The sequence below is a fragment of the Sparus aurata genome, chromosome 9 (assembly GCF_900880675.1).
Source record: "Sparus aurata chromosome 9, fSpaAur1.1, whole genome shotgun sequence".
Classification (NCBI taxonomy): Eukaryota; Metazoa; Chordata; class Actinopteri; order Spariformes; family Sparidae; genus Sparus; species Sparus aurata.
In genome coordinates this window covers 22,997,306-23,020,060 of record NC_044195.1, presented here as the reverse complement: position 1 = coordinate 23,020,060, position 22,755 = coordinate 22,997,306, and the positions used below count along the sequence as shown (strand labels likewise).

General features: G+C 39.5%; 1 protein-coding gene across 3 annotated transcripts in view; it reads right to left on the bottom strand.

Moving 5' to 3' along the window:
• erbb4b (erb-b2 receptor tyrosine kinase 4b) overlaps positions 1-22,755 on the bottom strand; it is a 362,141-nt gene that overhangs the window by 47,740 nt on the left and 291,646 nt on the right. For 2 of the 3 annotated variants that reach the window (XM_030428316.1, XM_030428318.1), the window contains exon 20: positions 15,885-16,070. In XM_030428316.1, the coding sequence (XP_030284176.1) occupies positions 15,885-16,070 (186 nt within the window). The remainder of the gene's footprint in view (positions 1-15,884; positions 16,071-22,755) is intronic. The other variant, XM_030428317.1, reaches the window with a different exon arrangement.

Here is a 22,755-nt window from a genome sequence, read left to right as displayed (position 1 = left end):
TTGTGCGGTAAACCTTGGAGAGCCTGAGGAATGGAAGCTGCCATCAACATTGTACAGCTTTCTCTTCTGAGCTTCAGGGATGTGTCAGGAGTGTGTGTGTTTGTGTGTGTGTGTGTGTGAGGCCTTTGGATGCGGCCTCAGCTTTGCCGAAGGGAGCCCGAGACGTGCCTGCATCCCGTCGACGAGCTCTAACAAAAGCCATATTGTAACGGGAGGATCCTGTCTCGGCCATGATAACGGCTTGTACAATGCTAAACCCTGGACCTCAGTCAGGACAAATGAGCGGGACAGGTTTCCCATAGTTTAATTTAATTTGCTTCATTTTCTCAGATGATACAGATGACACTCCAAAACAACCTTGAGCTGTGACAATTCCGAGACACATTTATATGCCTGCAAAGTCCTATTGAGATAAGCAGACTTTTATTAAGGGGAGAGACAAAGTAGGTAATGCTCTTCAACACAGTGCGACAGTATTTTTTGAGCCATTTTTATGTAAATCAAACAACTTTAACATCTTAACAACTAATGGCAGTGACTTATCATTGTAAAATGGCAGGGATGCATCAATGTCCAATACTATATCTCTATGCTAGAAAAACACATCCCTCAACAATGACTAAGAAGCATTTGAAGAGCAGACAGCAGACAAATAATCTCAGTTTCTGCTGCCTTATCTAAGTTCGGAAACAACCACTTTAGAATGCAATCAATGGAATGGTAGATAAGGCAGCCAATGTTAAGATATAACGAAACTCGCCACGTTCAAACTCTAAAAAGAGCTCAGTACTGAAACAACACACAATGCAGTTATAAAATGCATAGTTCTGCAATTACTCAACCTAATGACATCAAATCAGCACAGATATTCAGTTTAATCGACTGTTTTTAAGAATTCTATTTTTATAACAGCTGCTGCTTGTTGGGTGAGCGAATACACGTCATGCATGTCTGTACTCGGGATGGGCGGGACTTAAATTGGGAAGTGCGTGGTGCTGGTGTTACTTCCCTGTCCTTGGTTGACGTAGTTTTTAACAGACAATAGGGGTGCGGTTCATCATTTGCAGGGATAGCAGTAGCATGGGTATTAGCATTGATGACTGTGGTCACCTAACATAAATTCTTCTTTGGTTTTAGGAGCAGCAGTGTTTATACACCGGCAAACTGTGACCTGCAAATGTGCTGCCACTAATGTTCGACAACTTCACAACTAAACTGCCGCAATCGCCGACACCCGTCTGCTCTGAGCCCAGCCGTCATCTCTCTCTCTCGCTCAGCCACACACTCAATGTATGCACTTCCATTTTCCTTAAAGGATGCTACTCTTTTGACACAAGATACACCTAAGCATATGGTTCCAATTTTGGGGGATGCTGCCAGTGCCTCAGCTACCAAATGAGAATTTTTCTTCATAACAAGTGTGAATATTTACACTTTCTTGGATGATACTCCAACCTACCTACCTGATACTTATTTCAGCCAAGTACTTGCAATAAACTTGAATAGAAATAAGAAAAACTTGTTTTTCACACAAACTTGTAAAAAATTGTGCTTCTTGGTGCCGTCAATGTAAAAGAGAACACCAGAGACAGGGAAAAGTACAGCATCATAATGCCCTCTGTATGAGTGAGACACCAGTGAAAATAACAGATGGTGTGGGTCTGTATGCATGACTGTACAACCTGACCTGCGCTCAAACAGCTACATCACGAGTCCACAACCGTTAAGACTTTTATTGCTAATTGCAGTGAACCGGAATATGGAGAGGTTGAGACCATTAAAAGACTTAATGGCATGTTGGTTGTACTTGACTTTGATTGCTTTTTTCTCCCTCACAGCTACCCTCTCTCATCTTGGTAAGTGCATTATCACAACAGCAAAAAAGATTTCTGGTAATTGAATTGATGGTTCGGGGAATGTGCTTAACACACTTTGGGCTTATTCTAGCACTTACTGACGTCTGCTCGGTCAAAAATGGGTTCTCAGAGATGATAAGAAACATATCACATCATGGTTACAGCATCAAGTGTTTCAATTACAAGAACAAGAAGCACTAACATGTCCTGCCACAATTACCCTGACATGGGAAAACAAATGAACTTCAATGCAGATGAGGTCAAGCTTATTAATGATATAATTACTGCATATTTCTATTTACAATTTTCTCATCATCAAAAAGACTTATAACTATGTGTATGGACTCTATTTTTCAAGGCATTACAGTAATAAAAAGCCATAATGCCTCACTAATGTGAGCATTTCACTGAATTATGTTGTAAAAGCTTACTACAAAATTTATAGATGTGAAACCTTCTACAAGAAGGTTTTATATATATATATATATATATATATATATATATCAGTGGCGGCTGGTGACTGAAAAAAATTGGGGAGGACAGGAGGAAAACCAGTCCATGGTGTCATGTTGTTTTATACAAGTCAACTACTTATCCCTACTTTCTTATATTCAATGAAAATTAAGCAATAAAACAATGACTTGCAAAACTTCTTTGAAAAACATTTTATTAAATGGTTAGTATACAAGACAAAAAAATACCAATGTGTACCCCTTCCGTGATTCAATCCCCAGTCACCTGTGTGGCAGGCAACTGCTCTACCCACTGTGCTACCGCCGCAGTCAATGTACATACTTCACGACAGCACATGACATCACACTCATCACTCATCACAATCGCCCAAAACAACTGTGTTGCTGCTCTGTATTGTGTCCTGGTCGTGCCGCTAACATTATGTCCTCCAGCAGGATGAACGAAACGAAAACTATGAATTATCTTTCTGACTGCTTCTAGCTGATTTCTCCGAACAGTTTTGTTTCTTTCAGAAATTTGCTTATATTTCCTTTGAAACCAATTCCAATATCGCTGAAAACTCCATATTTCTTGTCCAAGCATGGCTGGCAGTGAAAGCTGTAAAATACATAGAAGTATTTTTTGTTTACGGTTGTATAAATGTGAGGATAAAATTTGGGAACTGTTATTGGACCAACCTGCTGTCAATCTTGTATTCTGGTTGCTGATTGGTAAGGGAGGACGTCCTCCCTTAGTGCGTCATTTTACGTGTCATAGCCAATCATAGATCAGCATGAAAAAATCCTAAATGCATTGAGTGAATGGAAGGAGATCCCTCCCACGGAGGACAGAAGCCCTCCGTCCTCCTCTAGCCCCCACCTTCCTGCTCCCTACTCCTCTCACAGACTGCTCTGTCTCCTCCGTCTGCAGTTGTCACTGTTGAACCATTTTAAGTGGATTTTCTTCCAAAGAAGAAACTTTTTTTTATGATATAATATATATATAATATTTTATAAATGATACTGAGATTTGGTAATGATTTATTTCAACCAGTTACTCTTTCTTAAAAAAAAAAATTGATCTTCCTCTTGCCTCTCAAAAATAGAGGAGGACCAACCTCCTCTGCCTCTATGGACGAGCCTCCTCTGATATATATATATATATATATATATATATATATATATATATATATATATATATATATATATATATATATATATATATATATATATATATATATAATTTGCTAATACCTTTTTACACATATTTAATTGAAAACATTACAAAGACAAATGTTTTAATATTCTATCTCATAAATTACTATGACTGTAAGAGCTAGAGATACAGGAGAGAAAGCTGTCACCATTTGTAAGTGAAAAACCACTGGATATTTTTAAGGAGACCTCGGGACAATTTCAACTGTGTTTGCTGCATCAAAACTGGGCATTTGTGACGAGACTTCTTGACATCTACAGCTCTGTTTTTGGCAACCACAAAAGGCATTTTGAGTAAAAACATTATCTTTTTCTAACCCTAACCGAGTGCTTTTCGTGCCTAACCAGACCATAATAGAAAATTCAACTGGGCTATAAAAACTTTTTAAACATATCCGTGGTTTTTAGAATTGTACGTACTCATCATTTATACTGGTGGACAGGTTGTATGATGCCAGAAACATGTTTCAAACAAGTGGGGACAGAGACAAACACCAGTTTGTACATTCCACAGGTAAACAGGTTCATTGGTAACAGGTGATAGTATCATGATTGGGTATGAAAGAGGCACCCTTGATAGGTATATGGGGGAGGCTATGAAACACATAATTAAAGGTTATTACTACATTGGCTCAAGAACACTTCGTAAAGCTGTTGAAGGTTTGTTTTCACAGAGCGTCCTGACTGTTTCTTGTATCGCCAATTGTTGTATGTGATACAAAGAGTAGTCCAAACACCCCTAATGGATCAGTTTCACCCTCAAGTCCCTCCTTCAAAGGTCTGGCAGGTGACTGGGCAACCCACAGGGGTGAGATGTCACAGAGCTTGGCACGTGTCAACCACGCATCATCACACACACTCAAACCCACACATGAGCGCATTCATTCCTTGAGCCTCTAGCCAGGAATGCACAGACATACACACACAAAACATTAAATGCACACGCATTTTATTTGAATACAAAATTCCCATCAACATCCACTTCACACACACACCCTCTCATTGTTACACACACATGCGCGCACAATTTGAGTCAGTTCCAGAGAGGCTGGTGAGGAGGCATCTACAGTGGCAGGTGACTAATTGAAAGTGAAGTGGATCCAAGCTGTCGCAGCGTTGGCCTTCCGCCTACACGGCCAAGAGATGACAAGCTATCCACCAGTGCTAGAACCAGCAGCCCGAAAACACACACACACACACACACACACACACACACACACACACACACACACACACCCTCATACACACTTACAGTGTTTACTGTGAGTAAACATAGTGTACATAAATATAAGAAAATCAATTAAACCACCTGCATCTCAAGGAAATCAAATCCTGTCCTATGTAACTGGTATCATCTAACAATAACACCAATAACATGAACACATGGGCAATTTGAATCATGATGACACCATTGCAGAAAGCTTGCTTGACGTGTCATAAAGAATGTCGAGAATTGTAACATTGGCAGCAACACAGTGAGGCATGAGGAAACCACAGGACCGGATAACAGAAGTGAAAAGCGCACAAATTGACAAATAAAGAGGTAAAAATGAAAAGAGGACTGGAAAAAAGACAAAGACAGGAAATGTAAAACAAAACCAAAAATAACCAAATAACAACAAAGAGTGAAGGAAACGTTTAAACTTAAATACAAAAGGTCTGAGTCACAACTCAAACAAGGGCAAAAAGGAAAAAGGATGGGAAAAAACAAAGACAGGAACTGTAAAGCAAAACATGATGAATTAGGAGAAAACCTACAAAATAAAACAGGAAATGACTAAACCAAAAACCCAAGCCATGACAGCAATCCTACCTTGTTTCAGCATTTTCATTCCCAAACCACAGCCAAATGCTGGAAACGCATAACATTATGTCAAATAGCTACAAAACTTCCCCAAAGGAGAACATCATATTTCTTAAACAGTAGCTGAGCACATAGGCTTTTATAAGTATCCTGGCTTGGTTGAATTAGTATTGACTCAAAAAAATTTAGCTAGTGTCTGCTATAGCTGCCCATTGAGGAAAGATAAGGAAAGAAAAAAGCCCACAGAAAGCTTCACCAATGGCTGGAACAGGCCCGAAGCATCTCCTTGATGCAGAGCCTTGTTCTTAACCTCAACATTCCAATGATACTCAGAATAATCAGTAACACTTACAACAGTGCAAAATGGTTAATTATTTATTTTTTTCATAGTGTACAAACCTGTCTTCTGTGCCTCTTGGCTAGATCCTGTACTTTTTCCACTGTAATTTCAATTGACTTGTTGGTAGATCACACATCTGCAGCTTCCAACACAAACGCACGCGCACAAACACGCAGGCACGGACACACGCACAGGTACAGATTTCTGTTTGCAGGTATGTGAGTGTTAGCTTATCTATTTCCTCTGGGAAATCAATATAAAATCAGAGGTTGGACCTGCTCTGTAATGAGTAGTGTGAGGCAATGGCTTGACATAAACCAGCAGATAACGATATGTATCTCCAGCACAGTGCTTCAGTGCAGTGAGAACACTCGTACTAAAATGAAAAGTGAAGTAAACTGCATATAAAAAGAAAAAAACAGATTACGTACTTTGAACGTCAGGCAGAGGCATGCGTGGGTGCCTTTATTTACTCGATCGTTTGAGGGCATCACGATACATATTGTACGTTTATGCATGTGTACATCGCCCTATCAAATTACCAGACGTTCACTTTGTTAATGTTTGTATGGTGCCAAGTTTGGATACCTACAAGGCTTCATTTACCTGTTTGAGTGTGTGCGTTTGTGTCTGGCAGTCACTCATTAGTGTAGACCTGTCTCCCTGAGCTGCCAGTCTCATCCATTGTGTGGGCTGCCTGCAGTCATCCATTTCCCCCACTGCCCTACCTGGCCACATCCATCTCCGCTCAGCCAGATGCTGTTCAAACTGCGTCACTGCTATACGTGTGTGTGTGTGTGTGTGTGTATGAGAGAGAGCGAGAAAGCGAAGGAGAGAGAATGCATTCCTCTTGGCTTGTTTGTATGTGCTTTTGATTGACAATGTGGCAGCCGTGAGTCAGTGCAGGTCTAATGGTCTTTATATATCCCTCTGTCCTTTGTGGTGACTATCTATCTGTCTGCTGCCTTGAGGTCGGTCGCTTTTGCATTTAGAGGCCATTCCAGGTGACCGAGCTTCACTACAGAAAGGGAATTTGTTTTTACTTTATCTTGATAAAATGCACAATTTTCAGGTGAACGAGGACAAAAAGACGACCATTATTACAAATACCACAAATCCATTTAACCATCTTTTCAATTTCCGACACTCATCCAGGTCCGGGTTATGGTGGCGGCAGACTGAGAGAAGCCTTTCCCAGATGTACGGTACCTCTCCCTTCTCCCTAGCCAACTCTCGCAGCTCTTCCTGGGGAATTCTGAGTCTTTCTCAGTCCAGATGGGAAATGTAATCCCTCTAACATGTTCTGCCCTCACGTTCTCTTCCCAGTTGGATATGCCAGAAATGCCTCCAGAGGGAGAGGTGTCCAGCATCCTAATCAGATAACTAAACCACCTCAACTGTCTCTTTTTGAGACAAGGGAGCAGCAGTTTTAGTCCAAGCTTCTTCTACATGTCTGAGCTCCTCATGCAACAGTATCTCTGAGGGCCAACGCAACTAACCTGCAAAGTTTATTCAGCTGCTTATGTCTGCAGTTCTTTTTCTTGGTTGCTGCCCAAAGAACATGGCCATAGTTGAGGTTCAAAAAATATACTGACTTGGTCTTTATAGTGTTAAGAATGATTTATGGTCAGGCATTCAAGACTCTTGGTAAATGATGCTTGACAGAAATTATGTAATATTGTCAGAAACTAGAATTACTGCTTGAAGTTGTATGCCTCCGCACAACGTTTTGACATAATATTATGTCACAGAGCATCTAACCACTAACCTTTGAGATATCACCTGTCATGACTTCATCATATCATCTGATCAGACATTTGTGTAAAATGTTATTGTAACTATTGTAATAATTCTTGACTTATGGCAAAGAAAGTGAGGTCACAGAATCCTTGACCCCTGACCTTTGGCCACCAGAGTCTTACAAGTTCATCCTTGAGTCCAAATGGACACGCGTATCAAAAGAAATCCCCTCAAGGCACTCTTGAGATTTCGCAATCAGAAGAATGGGAAAGACACATTGAAGTATGTATGGATGGATAACTTGACAATATAATGCCTCCGGCCACGGCTATAGCATATAGCTATATTTCTTATGACATGCACATTGATGTATTATGTTGATCAGTGTGGTCAGTTCTTGAATTTTGGCCAAGCAACCAGCAAAAGTGTTTACTGCACTACCATAAATCAGGGTTTTCTGCTGACAGTAGTCATTAAACCTCTATTTATATCTGATCTTTAAAAAAAAAAAAAGTTACAATGTGCTTTACAGTAAAAACAAATGATTGAAGTAAGTAAATACCAAATCATTAGATCCACAGCTGAAGGCCCAGACAGCAAATGCCTTTTCACCTTTAACGACAAGTTAAGATTTTGAACACATTTGAGGATCTCGATGCTCATAAATAGCTGGCAGGTCACAGATACTGTTTAGGCAGAAGCCCGGCCATTCGAGGCTTTCAAAACAAGTTTTATAGTCTAAATCAATTCTAAATCTGTGTAGCAAGGATTGGTTTGATGTTGGCGTTTTTCTTATATTGTGTTATAAGTTAAAGTGTTATAAATGTTTCAGTAAGTTGTAGTCTCTGGATGTTTTTCCTGCTTATACCAGAATAAAGTGCATTGCATAAATGCAGTCTGGCAGACACAAAAGTACTGTGTGACCTTTTCTCGATCTGGAAATGAAAGGAATAAACTAAACTTGGTTAAATACCTCAGTTGGACAAAGCATGATTGTACATCTTTAGCCATCACTGAGTCATACAGTACCTAGACAAGAAAATGTTACTGCTGCCAGTGCGAGGGCCAGAAGAGGTAGTGATGATTAATTCTTTATTTGGAGCCATTAAACTGCAGTAGTTTTTGGGCTTGAGTTAAGCAAGGCATAACATAACTAAGGTTGGTGGTATCTTGCTCTAATGAGACATACAGTTGGGTATCATCCCCATAGCAATGACATTGCTTGATGTAATGATTTTCACTGGGGTAGCATGTGTATAGTAAATAAGGGGGGACCCTGAATAGACCCTGGGTGGCCCCGAAAAAGAGACAGAGACGGGCCAGTCTGACAGATCACTGAAGCCAACAGATTCTTGCAGTACATGGTGGTCTACTGTGTCAAAGGCTCAGCTGAGGTCAAGAAGAGTTGAAATGGAGAAGTGTCGGCGGCAAGCAGTAACTCATTGGTAACCCCAACCAGAGCGGTCCTTGTGCTGTGTAGAGGACAAAAAACAGACTGAATGCAAGAAAAAAATTGGAATTGTTGTTCTTAAAAGAAATCAATTGCTCGGAGAAAATTTCTTCAAAATGGAGGGAATCCAGAGAGGGCTTCTTCGAGAGGGGGTAAACACCGGCATGTTTCAAATTGGAGGAGAAAATTCATTAAACAGAGAGAGGTGAAAAATGGCCTGACCATCCATCTGAAATATAGCTTTTGAAAACCAAGTGGAAATGTAGTCTGAAGGGCAGGTGAATGATTTTGAAAGTGCAACAGAGACTTCCTGGGTTGACAGAAATATTTGACTGAAGTGAGCTAATGTTGAAGGTCTGCAGGAGTCTGCTGGATCTCCACTATTTTGTTGTGAAAGTGAATAAAATAAAGTTATTTTCTCTCTGGTTTGGATTCACCTGACTGGTTTAATGGAAAACTAGTCACCAAGGTTATAGCTTTAAAGGGGATTCTGGGATCATTTCTGTTTAGTGATCAGCTGTGATGAAATAGAGGTTTCTGCTGCTGTAATTGCACACTGATAAGTAGGCAACAGATCTTTTAGAGAGTGAGGGAGACCACTGTGTACATCCTTCTTTCATTTCTGCTTTTCCCTCCTACATCGCCTTTAAAATTCTCTATTTAATTTTTCTGTTAGCAAAGTTGGTTGCTGCAAGATCACAGATATGTCAAAACCTAACATTCCTTTACGTTGCAAGTTTACATCTGTGAAAAAATCAGTCACCATAAAAATAGCTTTTATCATACTACTTAGCCAACTTGGATACGTTTAAGGCAATAAAAGTTTTAGTGACACATTAAAAGCCAATCTTCTCACGATGTTCTCTTTTGCTTATATACATCAAGAGATCAGTATTAAATTTAGACCCTTCATAACCAGTTAAATGTTCCTTGTAGTAGCTTTAAGGCATTTGGCATGTATAAATATGCAGGCTTAATAATTTGATTGTCTGCAATTTTCTTTTCAAAGCAACATTTGTCTGGAAACAGATCTAATGAAAAAAAATGGACAAAAGACATATTTAATTCATTAGTTCTGTGTTACACATATTGATTTGTGTCTGCAGCCTGTGCCTTTTTGCTGTATAACTGGCCTTCAGCGTATCAACAAGCCAATATGTGAAGGCAGTTTAATCCAGCCTCTTGAATTAATTACAATTTCTTTTTTATCATGGGCTTCCCTACCACATCAAAAACATGCCATTGATGATACAGTACATTGTGCTTCAACACCACTTACATAATAAAACAACAAAAAATCCATGAATTCTACCTCACCGCTCCGCCACTTTGATGAGAACTGCAAGTGATGAAAACATGCATAAAGCTGCTCTCTCAAATCAGGCTGATATTTACTCAGGGGAAGGGAGGTATTCTGGCCGCTAATGTTGAATCATACACTTATTTATGCAGTCATGAAAGACCATCACAAAAAAGCTTCAGCATTAATTAGTCTGGAAATGAAAGAGAGGGAGACGGCTAGGGCGAGAGATAGAGTGAGGGAAGGGAGATAGGCGGACACTTGTTGACATTTCTAAGGGTTGGTGGTATCAAAGGCTGGAAGCCTGTGATCCGATATTGGCACCGTGTGTTTTACATGCAGTCTTGGAGCAGGAATGCTATCTGCCAGTTCTTGTCAGAATCAAACATCTGATTGAAATGTGAGTGATTTCTACAAGAGACAACCATGGGAGATGAGAGAGGAAGGAGAGTTCGATTAAAAACAAGTTGGTAATTTGTCACTCCACTATGGGTGGTCTTCATTAACAGAAAGGAGTGAGATATCAGCCAGGTGTACATACAGTACACATGTATCACATATATTAAAGGTCCCTTATTGTAGAAAGTGAGATTTCCATGTCTGTTTGGCTTATAAAGCAGGTCTAGATGCTTTATTCATATTGCGAAAGTATACAGATATAAATTTGACCTTTAAAACATTAATCTTAACACAATGTCATTTCTTGCAGTAGACAACATAATGGTGTTGATTCATGTGACAGAAATTGGCCATTGTTATAATGTGGAATTAATATTTCAATCCTTGTTCTTGTACCAGAGGAAATGTGTCCGAAACCATTAGCAATTCCTTGAATGGCAAAATACAACCTTGCCGTAATTTGAATTCATTAAGGTCATCACATTGATTCAAGGGCAGATCTTAGTTGCCCTGAGCTACTGTAGATGGTGTCCTTGGAAAAATCGTGTTCCACTGGAAATGTTATTCTGGAAATTTTTTGCATGTTGAATATTTTACTCTTTGTCTTTGCTGGTCAGCAACAGACTAACAATGTCCCATTTAGATAGCAGGACATAGTAAATGTGTTTCTTGAATAAATTCAAACAACAAAAATCATTTTCAGACTTTTTCAGAATTAGCAAGTAGCACTGGTAGAGGCTGCTCATACAAACAGAACTGAGAATCACCTCTGAGAAATGCAATAGTCAGCCGGTGGGAAGCATCGCAGTGGTCCACATACAGTGAGTAGAACCTGCCTTATTACCGACATGAGAATAGCTGGACAATATTTTGACCAACAAAAGATAGAGAGATAAAATGAGCATCAGTGGGAGCTTACAGTGTATTCCTCTTACACGGGTGTTCAGAGAGAGACAAACAGAAACAAAAATGAATGAATCACATATCGAAATACAAACACATAGAGCGACAGGAGAGCGAGAGAAGACCAAGTAGAAACGGGAAAAGGAGTGAAGTGAGTTTTCACTGGAACCCTGGGGATGTATGTAATGAGTTGGAGAGAGGCATGTTTGCCTAGTCTGGTTTACACAGAGAAATGACCCTTTGATACACACTGTGGGACCCTCTTACCACACAGCACAAACACACTCACGCACAAACACAATACCTGACTTGGAGGCAATCCAAACCAGTAATGCTGGAGAAGGAAGGAGGGGGGGATTTGCTGGCAGATTTGACAAAAAACTACTTTCACTGTTGAGGTTGCTAGGATGAGCTACATGTATTCCTGCCATGTATCTGGGGTTGTTTAAACCACTGTGTTGTATTGATAGTGTTATGATGTGTCATCCTGAGACGAGTCTTACAAGTGATGGGACCCCAAGCTTTCCTTTAAAGGCAAAATAAGTTGGGTTCACACGAAATATTTAATCAGAAACTGAATCACAATGGGAACCATCATTGTTATGTATAACCTGTGTGAATGTGGCTTACGATATAATTCTGCTTTCTTCTGTCTCTTCTGGTGTCACTTCTACTAGTTCAAAAGGATTCATGCAGAGACTTTCAAATTGTCTCGTCTTATAACAGGGCGACTATCACTACAGTGCCTTACAGCAGTACTGCCATTTTCATGCTAGGGTGCAGAATATTCTCATCACCAGTGTTTTCTCATGAAACGTGTTCAGAGACAAAGTGTCAAAGAGACAAACTTTGTCTTGGTTCAACTTGAAATGAAATTCAACCACTCATCTGCTTTCAGTTTTGATAAGGTTAGAAAAGAATTGATGCAACATGCAGTGTGTCTATAAAACACTCTATCAGTTGAAGAGGGTGACAAAATATACAAGGGTGCTTTAGTATCAGTCTAAATATGCAACTTTTCATTGGTCCGCACTAATCTCAATGTGCTGGATTTACAATCGGCCGTACAGATCACACACTCAAGATATCAAGCCAAGAGTTCTTTTGCAGGCTTGCGGATCTGTGATTTTGACCTCACGATGTGGCAAGGCTGCCCAAAGTGTGGCCCCTGGGCCAAATCTGGCCTGAGGTAAAAGTGTTTTTTAAATATGTAGGATCCCTAACCACGATAATCATTTAATGTAATCTAAGCACAGTGGGCAGTGAAAGTGAAAGTTTTTTGCAGGAAGTCAGTCAATAAGCGCACTTGGTTAGATTGTAGTTAAAGGAACTACAATAAAATAACACAAACTAATAGGTGCTTTTGACCATAAAGTAAGGTGTCATCAGCATACAGTCAAACACGTGTCTCACAAATTTCTGGAAGATTGTTAAAGGTCCAATTTGTGAGAGAGTTGATGGTTGAGTCTCAAATCCAATTTAAGACTTTGGATTTTTATGTCGGGCTTGCCAGTAAACAAAAGCATCAGCATTTTGACAAGTTGGGAATGAGACTAAACAATCAACTATCTTACAAATTGCAACTTTCATTCAATTGGAGAAAAGTGAAGGCCCTATAAATAGATCCTTGCGGTACACCCGTTTCATTAGTTAGAAAATCCCATTGATTGAGAGTACCTCTGAAGATACCACTTTAACCAGCATTATGACCGTTAAGAAACATCGGTGGTGTAAAGATTACCCGAGGAAAGGTTATTGTCAACCAAAGCCTTTTTGAAATAACAATAACAACTGGAACCTCTAAATTGCGATTTTGTCTAAGTATGATGCTACATTACTGGTAAATTTAAGTATATTAATAGTAGAAAAAGGAAAAGATCATGGACTGAATTTTTTTTGAAATACTGAATTGAATAACATTTACAAATATATACAAACAAATATGTCATGTCCACCAAAAGCTTCTTGGGGAACACATTCTGTGATGTCTTTTTTCTCACTGAGGTTTTGCCACGAAATCATAGATACATCATTTTTTAGTATTGCAGTAGCAGTTACAATGTTAAACATCTGACAGTGGCACTATACTTTATATATTGTATGTACATGTACAACAGGACCAAAGAGTAGGTGCCTTGGAGGAGATTGAAAAAGCAAGCTGACATAATGAGGAGAAAGTGATATAGTAAAGAAGATATAGTAGGGGCATATGGAAAAAAAATGAGAGAAAAAAAAAATGAGATGAGAAAAATCAGTCCTAAGGAAAAAAAATACACATTCTGTGGCATCAGAGCCCTGCATGCGTAGTAGCTCTAATGAATCTGCTCATTAGTATGACTTTGGTGGCGGATCACCCCATTAATAAACTATGACTGTGATGGCGGCCATGACAGAGAAGGAGGGCCACAGGGATGTTGCCTCAGAGAGTGGGGCCCTGTCACAGTCTTGAGAGCCCTGAGAGACCCTACGGGAATTGATGTATACATCCATGATAAATATAATGAAATAATCTGCAGGGAGGATGCTTGACTGAAGCCTGGGGTAGGTTATTGAGAGCACTATATGTGGAAATGTTGATGATGTTGATGGTGCAGGCTAAGTGTCCCAATTCACCTTGTTGGTATTATTCAGATACGTCTATTGTGGAGGAGCATGAAACCCTGTGTGGGCACCTTATTAACCGTGGCCCCTGACAGCTACCTCAGTCCCCAGGTGCCAGTCATTGAAAACACTGAACAATACACGCTGGAGACACTGGTTAATAATACATTATCATATCTACCCTTTATGAATTATACATTTCTCCATGTTGACAACTGTTCACAGCAGGTATATATTTCTTTGTGTGTATAGCTGATCTACATCTTTTTTCCACAAAGTAATTACTGTGATTAATTCCATACCATGAAAATATTTGTGTTACACAGCATGGGATGTCAGCAGGGCAAGACTTAATGCATGCTCTGATCGCCTTTGGTTTGAGAAATCACTGTATGTGGTGATTGTAACCACGTCCCAATGTTTAATTGATGGTTTAATATTTTCACAAGGCAGCTCACTGCAGTGCCGCCTTTCTATGATTTAGACAAAAATGGCAACAGAAATATTTGTCTGAGATATTAAATCTGGGACTGCAGCTACTGCTGAGTCATTTTCATTTGCTTTCCTTCGTTTTTTTTTTAAGCCAATTGCTCTGCTCTCTGCATATAATTACATGAACCCTGGTGATAAAGAGATGAAGAAAAAAGCTCACAACCCACACCCTTCAGATATGCAGGCATACAGACAGAGAAAGAGATTTCATTTTGTTGTGTATGGCACCCATTAACATTGACAACTAGATTAAAATCAATTACAATGCACTACCAAATCCCTGATCCTGTAACATCCAGCTTCCTTCTCTCAACACTTCCACCACCAAAGTCAGGCAAGACTTTGAATTATTTACTTCAGTTCTCCAGAGAGGCTGGCAAGGGGCGCTGCTGTCTACTACTGAACCCTTCACACACACCAACACACACTCACGGACAATGTACCGAATATTCGGCCCTTGTCTCTGGCTTGCGGCCATAGACTGACACAGACATCTACTTTTCACTTTGGAAGCAAGGCAGCAATTCACTTGGCCGCCATTAGCCGAAAAGTGTTATAAAAGGGTGAAAGGTGGTTCAGTAGTTGTGTGTCCGTGTAATCCAAAGTAAACACAATTATTAATAGGGTAAGATGTCAAAAAAGGCAAGAGCGGACGACAATACAACACAAATATGGGAGAGAGACAAATGTTAAGTATTCTCTCTCGCTTACAAAAGCTTGGTAGAAACAGTGAAAAAGAGAAATGTCTTTGGTGACTTTTTATGATAACCATCATTAATAGATTAATTAAACTGTTAATAAACAATAAAATGTTTCTTTAACCATTTATTAAGCAATGGTAAAGGTTTATAAATATCAGTTGCAGCATAATAATGGGCATCCAAATAATGTTCATAGATAAACTAAACAGTATTTACTATCCCTTTAAAAAATAAATAATAGACATCAGTTGGAATATTAGTAAACTGCTAAGTTCAGGTACAATTTGCAAGATTTCTTGATTTACAGAGTGCAGCTTTTGCACACAGCTTTTTGTGAATAAAATGTGAAGAATTAGCAGACTTTGTTAACAATCTACATCCACTGAGTCAAATGAATGGGTCCAGAGCCAGTGTAGAGATCCACGAAGAGTTTAATGACTCTCCGACTCTCCAAATCATCATGAATGACTCACTGAGATATTTGTTTCAACATTCAAAGCGGCATAATAACAGCAGCCAAAGAAGACAATCCGATCAAAACCAAAAACAACCCATGATGAATACGCCAAATCAGCAGTCTGCCTATCACCAAAGCCAAGCACACAGCGAGTAAAACCTTTTCCATCCTTACCTTGGCGATCTGGACACACCAGTTGAGCAACAGTTGGGATCCGATGTTGTCCTTGTGCTCATGGACGTAGTCGAGCAGGCACCCGTGAGGCATCAGCTGCGTGACCAGCTGGATGGTGGGGCTCAGGCAGACGCCCAGCAGGCGAACCAAGTGGGGGTGCTCCATGCTTGCCATGATCAGGGCCTCCTGAATAAGACAGATATACACTCAGGCATGTGGGGGAAAAGGTTTGACGATGGATGATGAAATTTACAATAGTATGTCAACAGACTCTACAGTGCGTCGACACTTAGGCAACAGCCAACTGTTTCAGCGAAACACAAACAGAAAATATATCACTGTCATGTTCTTTCTGTGATCTTGGACGGTTGAGTAAATGTTTGACTTTGAAATTCTCTTTCAAACCTAGGCACCGCTATGATGTTTTTTGGCACCACTGTGATGTTCTTTGGCAAACAGTCATTATATGGATTAAGCTGTACATGGAGACGATAGATCTCGTTATGACACACAGAATAAACCTCTCCAGAGAGTCAAACAAATAAAGGCAAAGATTTTAATGGTTTAATCTGCCCTCTACAACGGTAAAGTCAGAATAGCATATTGATGTGTTTACTCAAATAACAATGTTTAAAAATAGATTCACTTTAAACATAGGTGTCATTCACACACTGGGGAAGCATTTGGAAATGGCCAATTTTTTCCAAATCACTTTTTAAAAACATGATTTGTTAAAAAAAAAAAAAAAAAAAAAAGGGAAAAAAGAATGTGTTAAAAATAGAAATTTTAACTTACATATGAGGACATCTTGAAGTAGAAAGTGGCTGGTGCTAATTCCAGTGTGAAGTTATTTGTGAAAAAAACATTAGCCCAGGTCCTTGTATGTACAGTACTATAATCTAAGGCTAAGGAAAAGTCATGTAGAGGAAAACTATTCTCAGATGTGATCAGCATAAATTGTGAAATTAGAATGTAATACATTGTTTGGCCTGAAAGCTAGCTAGAATAGCCGTGCCTGCCTACACATCTTTAAATTGCTTCATTTGTCCAACCAACAGTCCAAAACCCAAAGACACTTAATTTACTTAGAACAGAGGTATTTTTTTATTTATTTACATCAGAAATTACAAAGAAAAGTGGTCGAAAAATGTTGACAATTAGTTTTTCTAGATTAATTTTCTCGATTAATCAATTATCCAACTAACTGTTGCAGCCCTAGTTCCGTGTGCCCCCCCCCTTTTTTTTTTTTTTTACTTTGAGCTGTGCCATTTCTAAAGATCTCTGCACATAGTTTCCTAATGTCTCTGCCGTATTTTCTAAATTTGCAGTTTTGGTTCATGTAAATTAGATTACAACATTAAAAAAAAAATGTGTACGTAGCTAGCACTCAACTTTTTCATGACTGCTTATCCTGTGGAGGCCCCTGGCAGAGAAACTGACAGGGGTGTTGTTTTACTTATATTTTTTTATTGTGTGAAATTTGAAAATTACATTGGTGGAATTTTAAAAGAAAAAAAATGTAATCAATGATTTGATCTTGTTTTTTGGTCACATGTTAAAAAGGTATGCATCGTCAAAACAAATCAGTTTCACTTAAGATCTGTCGCAAATGTTAGTTTATTAACTTTAGCTAACATTGTAACTGCTATTTCCTCAATTGTTTCATATTATATTATATTATAGGGCAGTGGTACTGGATATTATCATTGCAGGGTAGATGGGATATTAGCATTGTTTGATTGGCCCTTTTGGACACACCTATACATTATTTCCCTGCCTTTATTATCTCTGACCTCATAATGATCTCCCACTTACTTTCCCTAAAATTGCATACGTGGATACGTGTCCCTGGCTTCAAATCAACCTTACATGTATCACTTAAAACATTCACTACATAAAAAAACAACAAGAACAACAAAAAACAACAACATCTCACTTTAGCTTTGTCACTTATGATCATGTGTTTAAAGAAGCCATATCCAGACCTTAGAAAACCTATGTGCTGGTAAAAATAACGTATTCATAATGTGCCATACTGTGCTAGTCTTCTTTTAGTTAGTGTCAAAAGACAAATGCCATAGGTTCAAAGACTCCACACGCTGGCAGAGAGTTCATCATGTTTACAAGTGTAGACTGAACTGTCAAAGACCATACAGTAGAAGCCCTCATTCTGTTTAAAGATGAGCTTTCTCTTGAAGTGAGCAGCAAGTTTCCACGATGTCAGAAACCGCAGATTTGTATTCAAAACCTTGACATCAAAGTCACTCGCTGCTTCAGAAGACTGTCAGCAGGCTTTGTAGAGGACTAAAAATGTAGTAAATACACAAAGGTGAGATCGCTGTAAATCACGTGTCTCTGTGTGAAGGGCTCACGTTTGGTTTGAAATCATTTACATGTGAAGAAGCTGCTCCAGTTCATCATTTAAAGAGCTTTGAACTAGACCTTTGAGCCTGTAATGGGAACATCTTTATGTGCAGGAGTTTTAATACAAGAGCAAAGGTTAGTTATTTTATGTTTACTGAGTTACATTTTTGCAATATTGCATGCGATTGCGCCATGGAAACATAAGCAACTAAATTTTATATGATTGGAAAGACAAAAACAGACATCCATTGATTCTGTGCAGCTACGCTACGACCCAGGATATGTGAATACACTCACACACACACACAACGCATCCTGAACACAGGAGTTATGGGTTGATAAAAAGATTCATCATGAGATGTATGGCTGTGCAGTAAGGTTACACGAATGTGTTGGTGGTTATGTGTGTGTTAGTGTGTTTGTGTACTGGGGAGAGACAGATACAGTGTGTAGAGGGTCCATTGAACACTGACGAAGAGACACAACCACAACACAGTCAGGATTTGTGCATACGACTCATGTATCGCAAGCATGATAGGATCCTCGCTCGTGTGTTAGAGGTGTGAAGTGATGGCAAATTTTGGTAAACCAGACCAAAGACGGTGTGAAACTGGGAGATTTTACCAAATCTCATACCATCAGTTCATAAATCATCATTTTATATATCCAATAAATGCTTGAATAAAAAGCCAGCGGGAATGAGGTAGACTTTTATGAAAACACAAAAGGCCTCACTCATGTTGTGCTTTTCATACAGTTTCCTGCGAGAGATTTCAGCCTCCCGCCTGCAAATCCTCATTTTGCCGTCTAACAAAATTACAAACAAATGAAATCATAATGATTTTTTTTTTTTTAAATTGTCACTTTGGTAATTCTCTATGAATTTAAAAGGAAATGTGTGTGCCAGTGTTATCCGCTGCTTTAGCAAACCTCAATTGGCTGTGATGTTTTCAGTTCAGTGCTATAAAAAGGTGGACTGACAAATTCAGCAATGTGTGGAATACACAACAGAATTTGTCTCATGAAGTGCTTAATAAATAAGGTTTAATGTCAGGGTTTACAGTATGTATTGTATTAATGTATGTATTGTATTGTGTAGTGAATGCTCTCATCTGTTTCATACTCATAATTACTGAGCAAAACATTAATGAAAAGAGCAGAACATAATCTCTTCCATGCACAGGGGAAAACAGCATTGCTGAATGCAGTTTCCAAGGACGGGCCAAGAGGGTTTATCCTGCTTCAGTGGAAACAAACCTTGAGCGGGAGTTTGGCTTTCAAAAGGAATATGTACTGTAGCGTGTCCTGCCTGCCTGTAGCCACCGTTATGACCACAGGCACACACACACAAACACACACATGCAAACATGTATATGCATGAAAATCTAGCTCTGTGTGACACTCTGGGCTCTTGTTTGGCATCGGCGGCAGTGAGGTGGTATTGGCATGTTGGTGGTGGGCCCAGGATTTGGCCTGTCGCCGTTTTAAAAAAAAAACAGTCACACACACACGCACACACACACGCTAAAGGACAATCAATCCTCGGTGACATTCTTCAAACAGTCGGTGGCAGCTGAGTGTGGGCTTTTGGCCAGAAGGTCACCAGTCAGATATCCCACTCCAACTGGGAAAATATGGATGGTTAAAGTAAATGAATGGCACACTTTTTCCAAGTGTAACTACCACTGATGTTGCCTGGAGCAGCAGCTGAGCCCCCAGCTGCTCAGCAGTCAATAAGTGTGAAAACACGAAGGGAACTGAATGGATGTGAACTATAGGTATCACTGGAAAATAAGGTGAAACTGAAATTATTTTACTCTGACAAATATAAAATGAAAAAATCAAACAACAGCTGTCCTTATATTTTTTTTAGTATAACTGCCACTGTGATTACTAGTTTGAGTTTGGTTTATCCAACTCCTTTCTTGCTCACCTGCACCTCTGTTTCAATAACTCTCTGTATGATTAAGCATGTGATGGTGATTTCAGGTTGTCCAGGGAGCTGACTGGTTCCTGCCTTGAAGCCAAGAGTTTAAGGGCCGGCTTCTCCCAGTTCCGGTGGGCTCTCCTCAGTCAGCCAGACTGCCAGCATGTTTGATTGTGGGCAAAAATTTGTTTTTGAATAAAACCTTTTAAAAATGCTTTGTTGCTGGTGGTGCTTAGAGGATGGGAAGAGGGGAGTCTCATTTTCATGTTGTGCCGCGGTTTCCCCTAGGCCCTGGTCCTAACATCATCACACAACTCAATCTGATTTATAAACACTAACTTGTCTTCAGTGATGGGAATAACAGTGTTAAAATGAACAGCGTTTCTAATGGCATTACTTTTTTCAGTAACGGGTAATCTAACTAATTACTATTTCCATTGTTACAACGCAATTACCGTTACCGACTATTAAATGTGGTGCGTTATAAACTGAAGCTACTCATTGAAGCTGTTGTCATCTGACTTGGCTCTCAGCCACAGGAGGGAGGAGGGAGGGGCGAGACAACCGCATAAGTGATGATGATTGGCTAAGGTAGAGAAAGAGTTTGTAAGCCAATCAGAGGCAGTGTTCAGTTTACACACAAACCACACACGCACACAGCAACCTCACATACACAAACTAGCAGAGGTAAGCTGCAGCAATGGCGAGTCTGGAGTGAAAGTTAACGTTCTCAAAGTGGAAGTACAGATACCATTTGAATCTCCTTTGTCCACGTCCGTTGTAACTCTGATCTAATGAATCATCTCTCAACGGCGCACGCTTCTACAACACTAGTGGCCAAAAACCCTGTTGTTGACACTGTTGATGATGACAGCAGGCCAGGTGTGGCTAACGTGAGCTCCGCTAACAAAGAAGGACACGGAGCTGTCCAAGCAGCTAAAGCTGGATTTTTCTGCTCCAGCTCACAAAAACTTTTGACACAGAATGAACTGAATGCAATGATAGGCAGGTATGTTCTTGAGAACATGCTCCCGTTATCAACAGTTGACTCAGACTCCTTCAGAGCTCTCATTGGTAAAATACCGGGAAGCGCAGGTGCCGGTCCGCCATGCAGAAATACATTTTCTAAATACAAAAATGTCAAGTACGCTAAAATGAATGCAGAGCTCAAAAGGGGGATGAAAAAAAAGTAACGTAATAGTTACTTTCCCTGATAACTAGGTACTTTTATAGTGGAGTAATTCTGTTACTAACTCACTTTTTGGGAGAAGTAACTAGTAACTATAACTAATTACTTTTTAAAAGTAACATGCCCAACACTGCTTGTCTTTAGTATTTGAAAGCTATAACTGTATGAATGAGTCATGTGTGCGTATGGTTTCACGAGTCGATTGAATGCTGCTACCCTCACTGGTTAGCACCAGCAACCCACTCACCAGAATAAATGTTGGCACGTTCTCTTCTGCAAACCATGGATATGTTGCAACTTCTCTTTTCTTAGCTTCTATTTTATTTACGTAATGACATCACTCAGATCTTGACACAAAAATCAGCTGGTTAGGTTAGAAAAACATAATGTTTTGGCTTAAAATGCCTGTTCTTGTTGCTCAAACATGACTGAAAATTGAGATGTTATGTTTGAGTCTAGTCAAATGTTGCTTTGAAAAATAAATCATCTGTTACTGATCTCAACAATTCTTAGCTGTGAGATGTGTTTAAGTATTTGCCATGCGTTCATGATCACTCGATGAAAACACTGCTGTAAGAATCAGATGTTTTTTTTTCAGACGCAGTATTTTTTAGGACAATGTTTTAAAGCTTATTCTTACTTTTAGACGAGTCTTAAGTTTAAACTTTTGTCTAATCGTTATAGAAATGATAAAGGGTTAGGAACATCCCAAGGATCTCCATCAAGTTATATTATTATCATCAAGTATTATTATTATCCCTAGCTATGCATGCACATTCGGTCACATGACCGATCTGAGTGAGTCTCCGCCAGGTGGCTTTGTGTCATGATCTGCACTCACAGGGAGACGTTCACATACAGTATGCAATTGCATTTTTTTTTACGGTACATGAATACTTATTGCTTAAACAATAAACAACTCCATCCCTCTACATACAGTATTTTCATATCCACTTTATCGCCTCTTTTGTCCCCCCTTTATCTGGTGCTCTGATTGTGAGACAAGCCCTAAAAGCAAATGAGGCATTAAATTAAACACACGTAGGAGATTCATCAAAGATGTCCCGATAAAAATAGAAATGCTAACACTCCAAAAGTCTTTCTCTTAGACTGTCAAACTAAGTGCAAAACATGAGTGCAATTGGGTCGTTCTCGATGTGTGTGCGTGCCCGTGTCTGGATGTGTACGCGAGTTGATGGGGCTTATTTCATCTGCATTGCATCATCATAGGGTAATAATTCGGATTTTTTTTTTCACTTTTGCTTTTGAAATGAGCCGAGCTGTGAATGTTTTATAGATGGGGCCTTGTGCACTGTGCTGGGCGCCTGTAGCATGGTGTGTGTGTGTGTGTGTGTGTGTGTAAGTGGGTGTATATAGGGGTCCTAGGGACC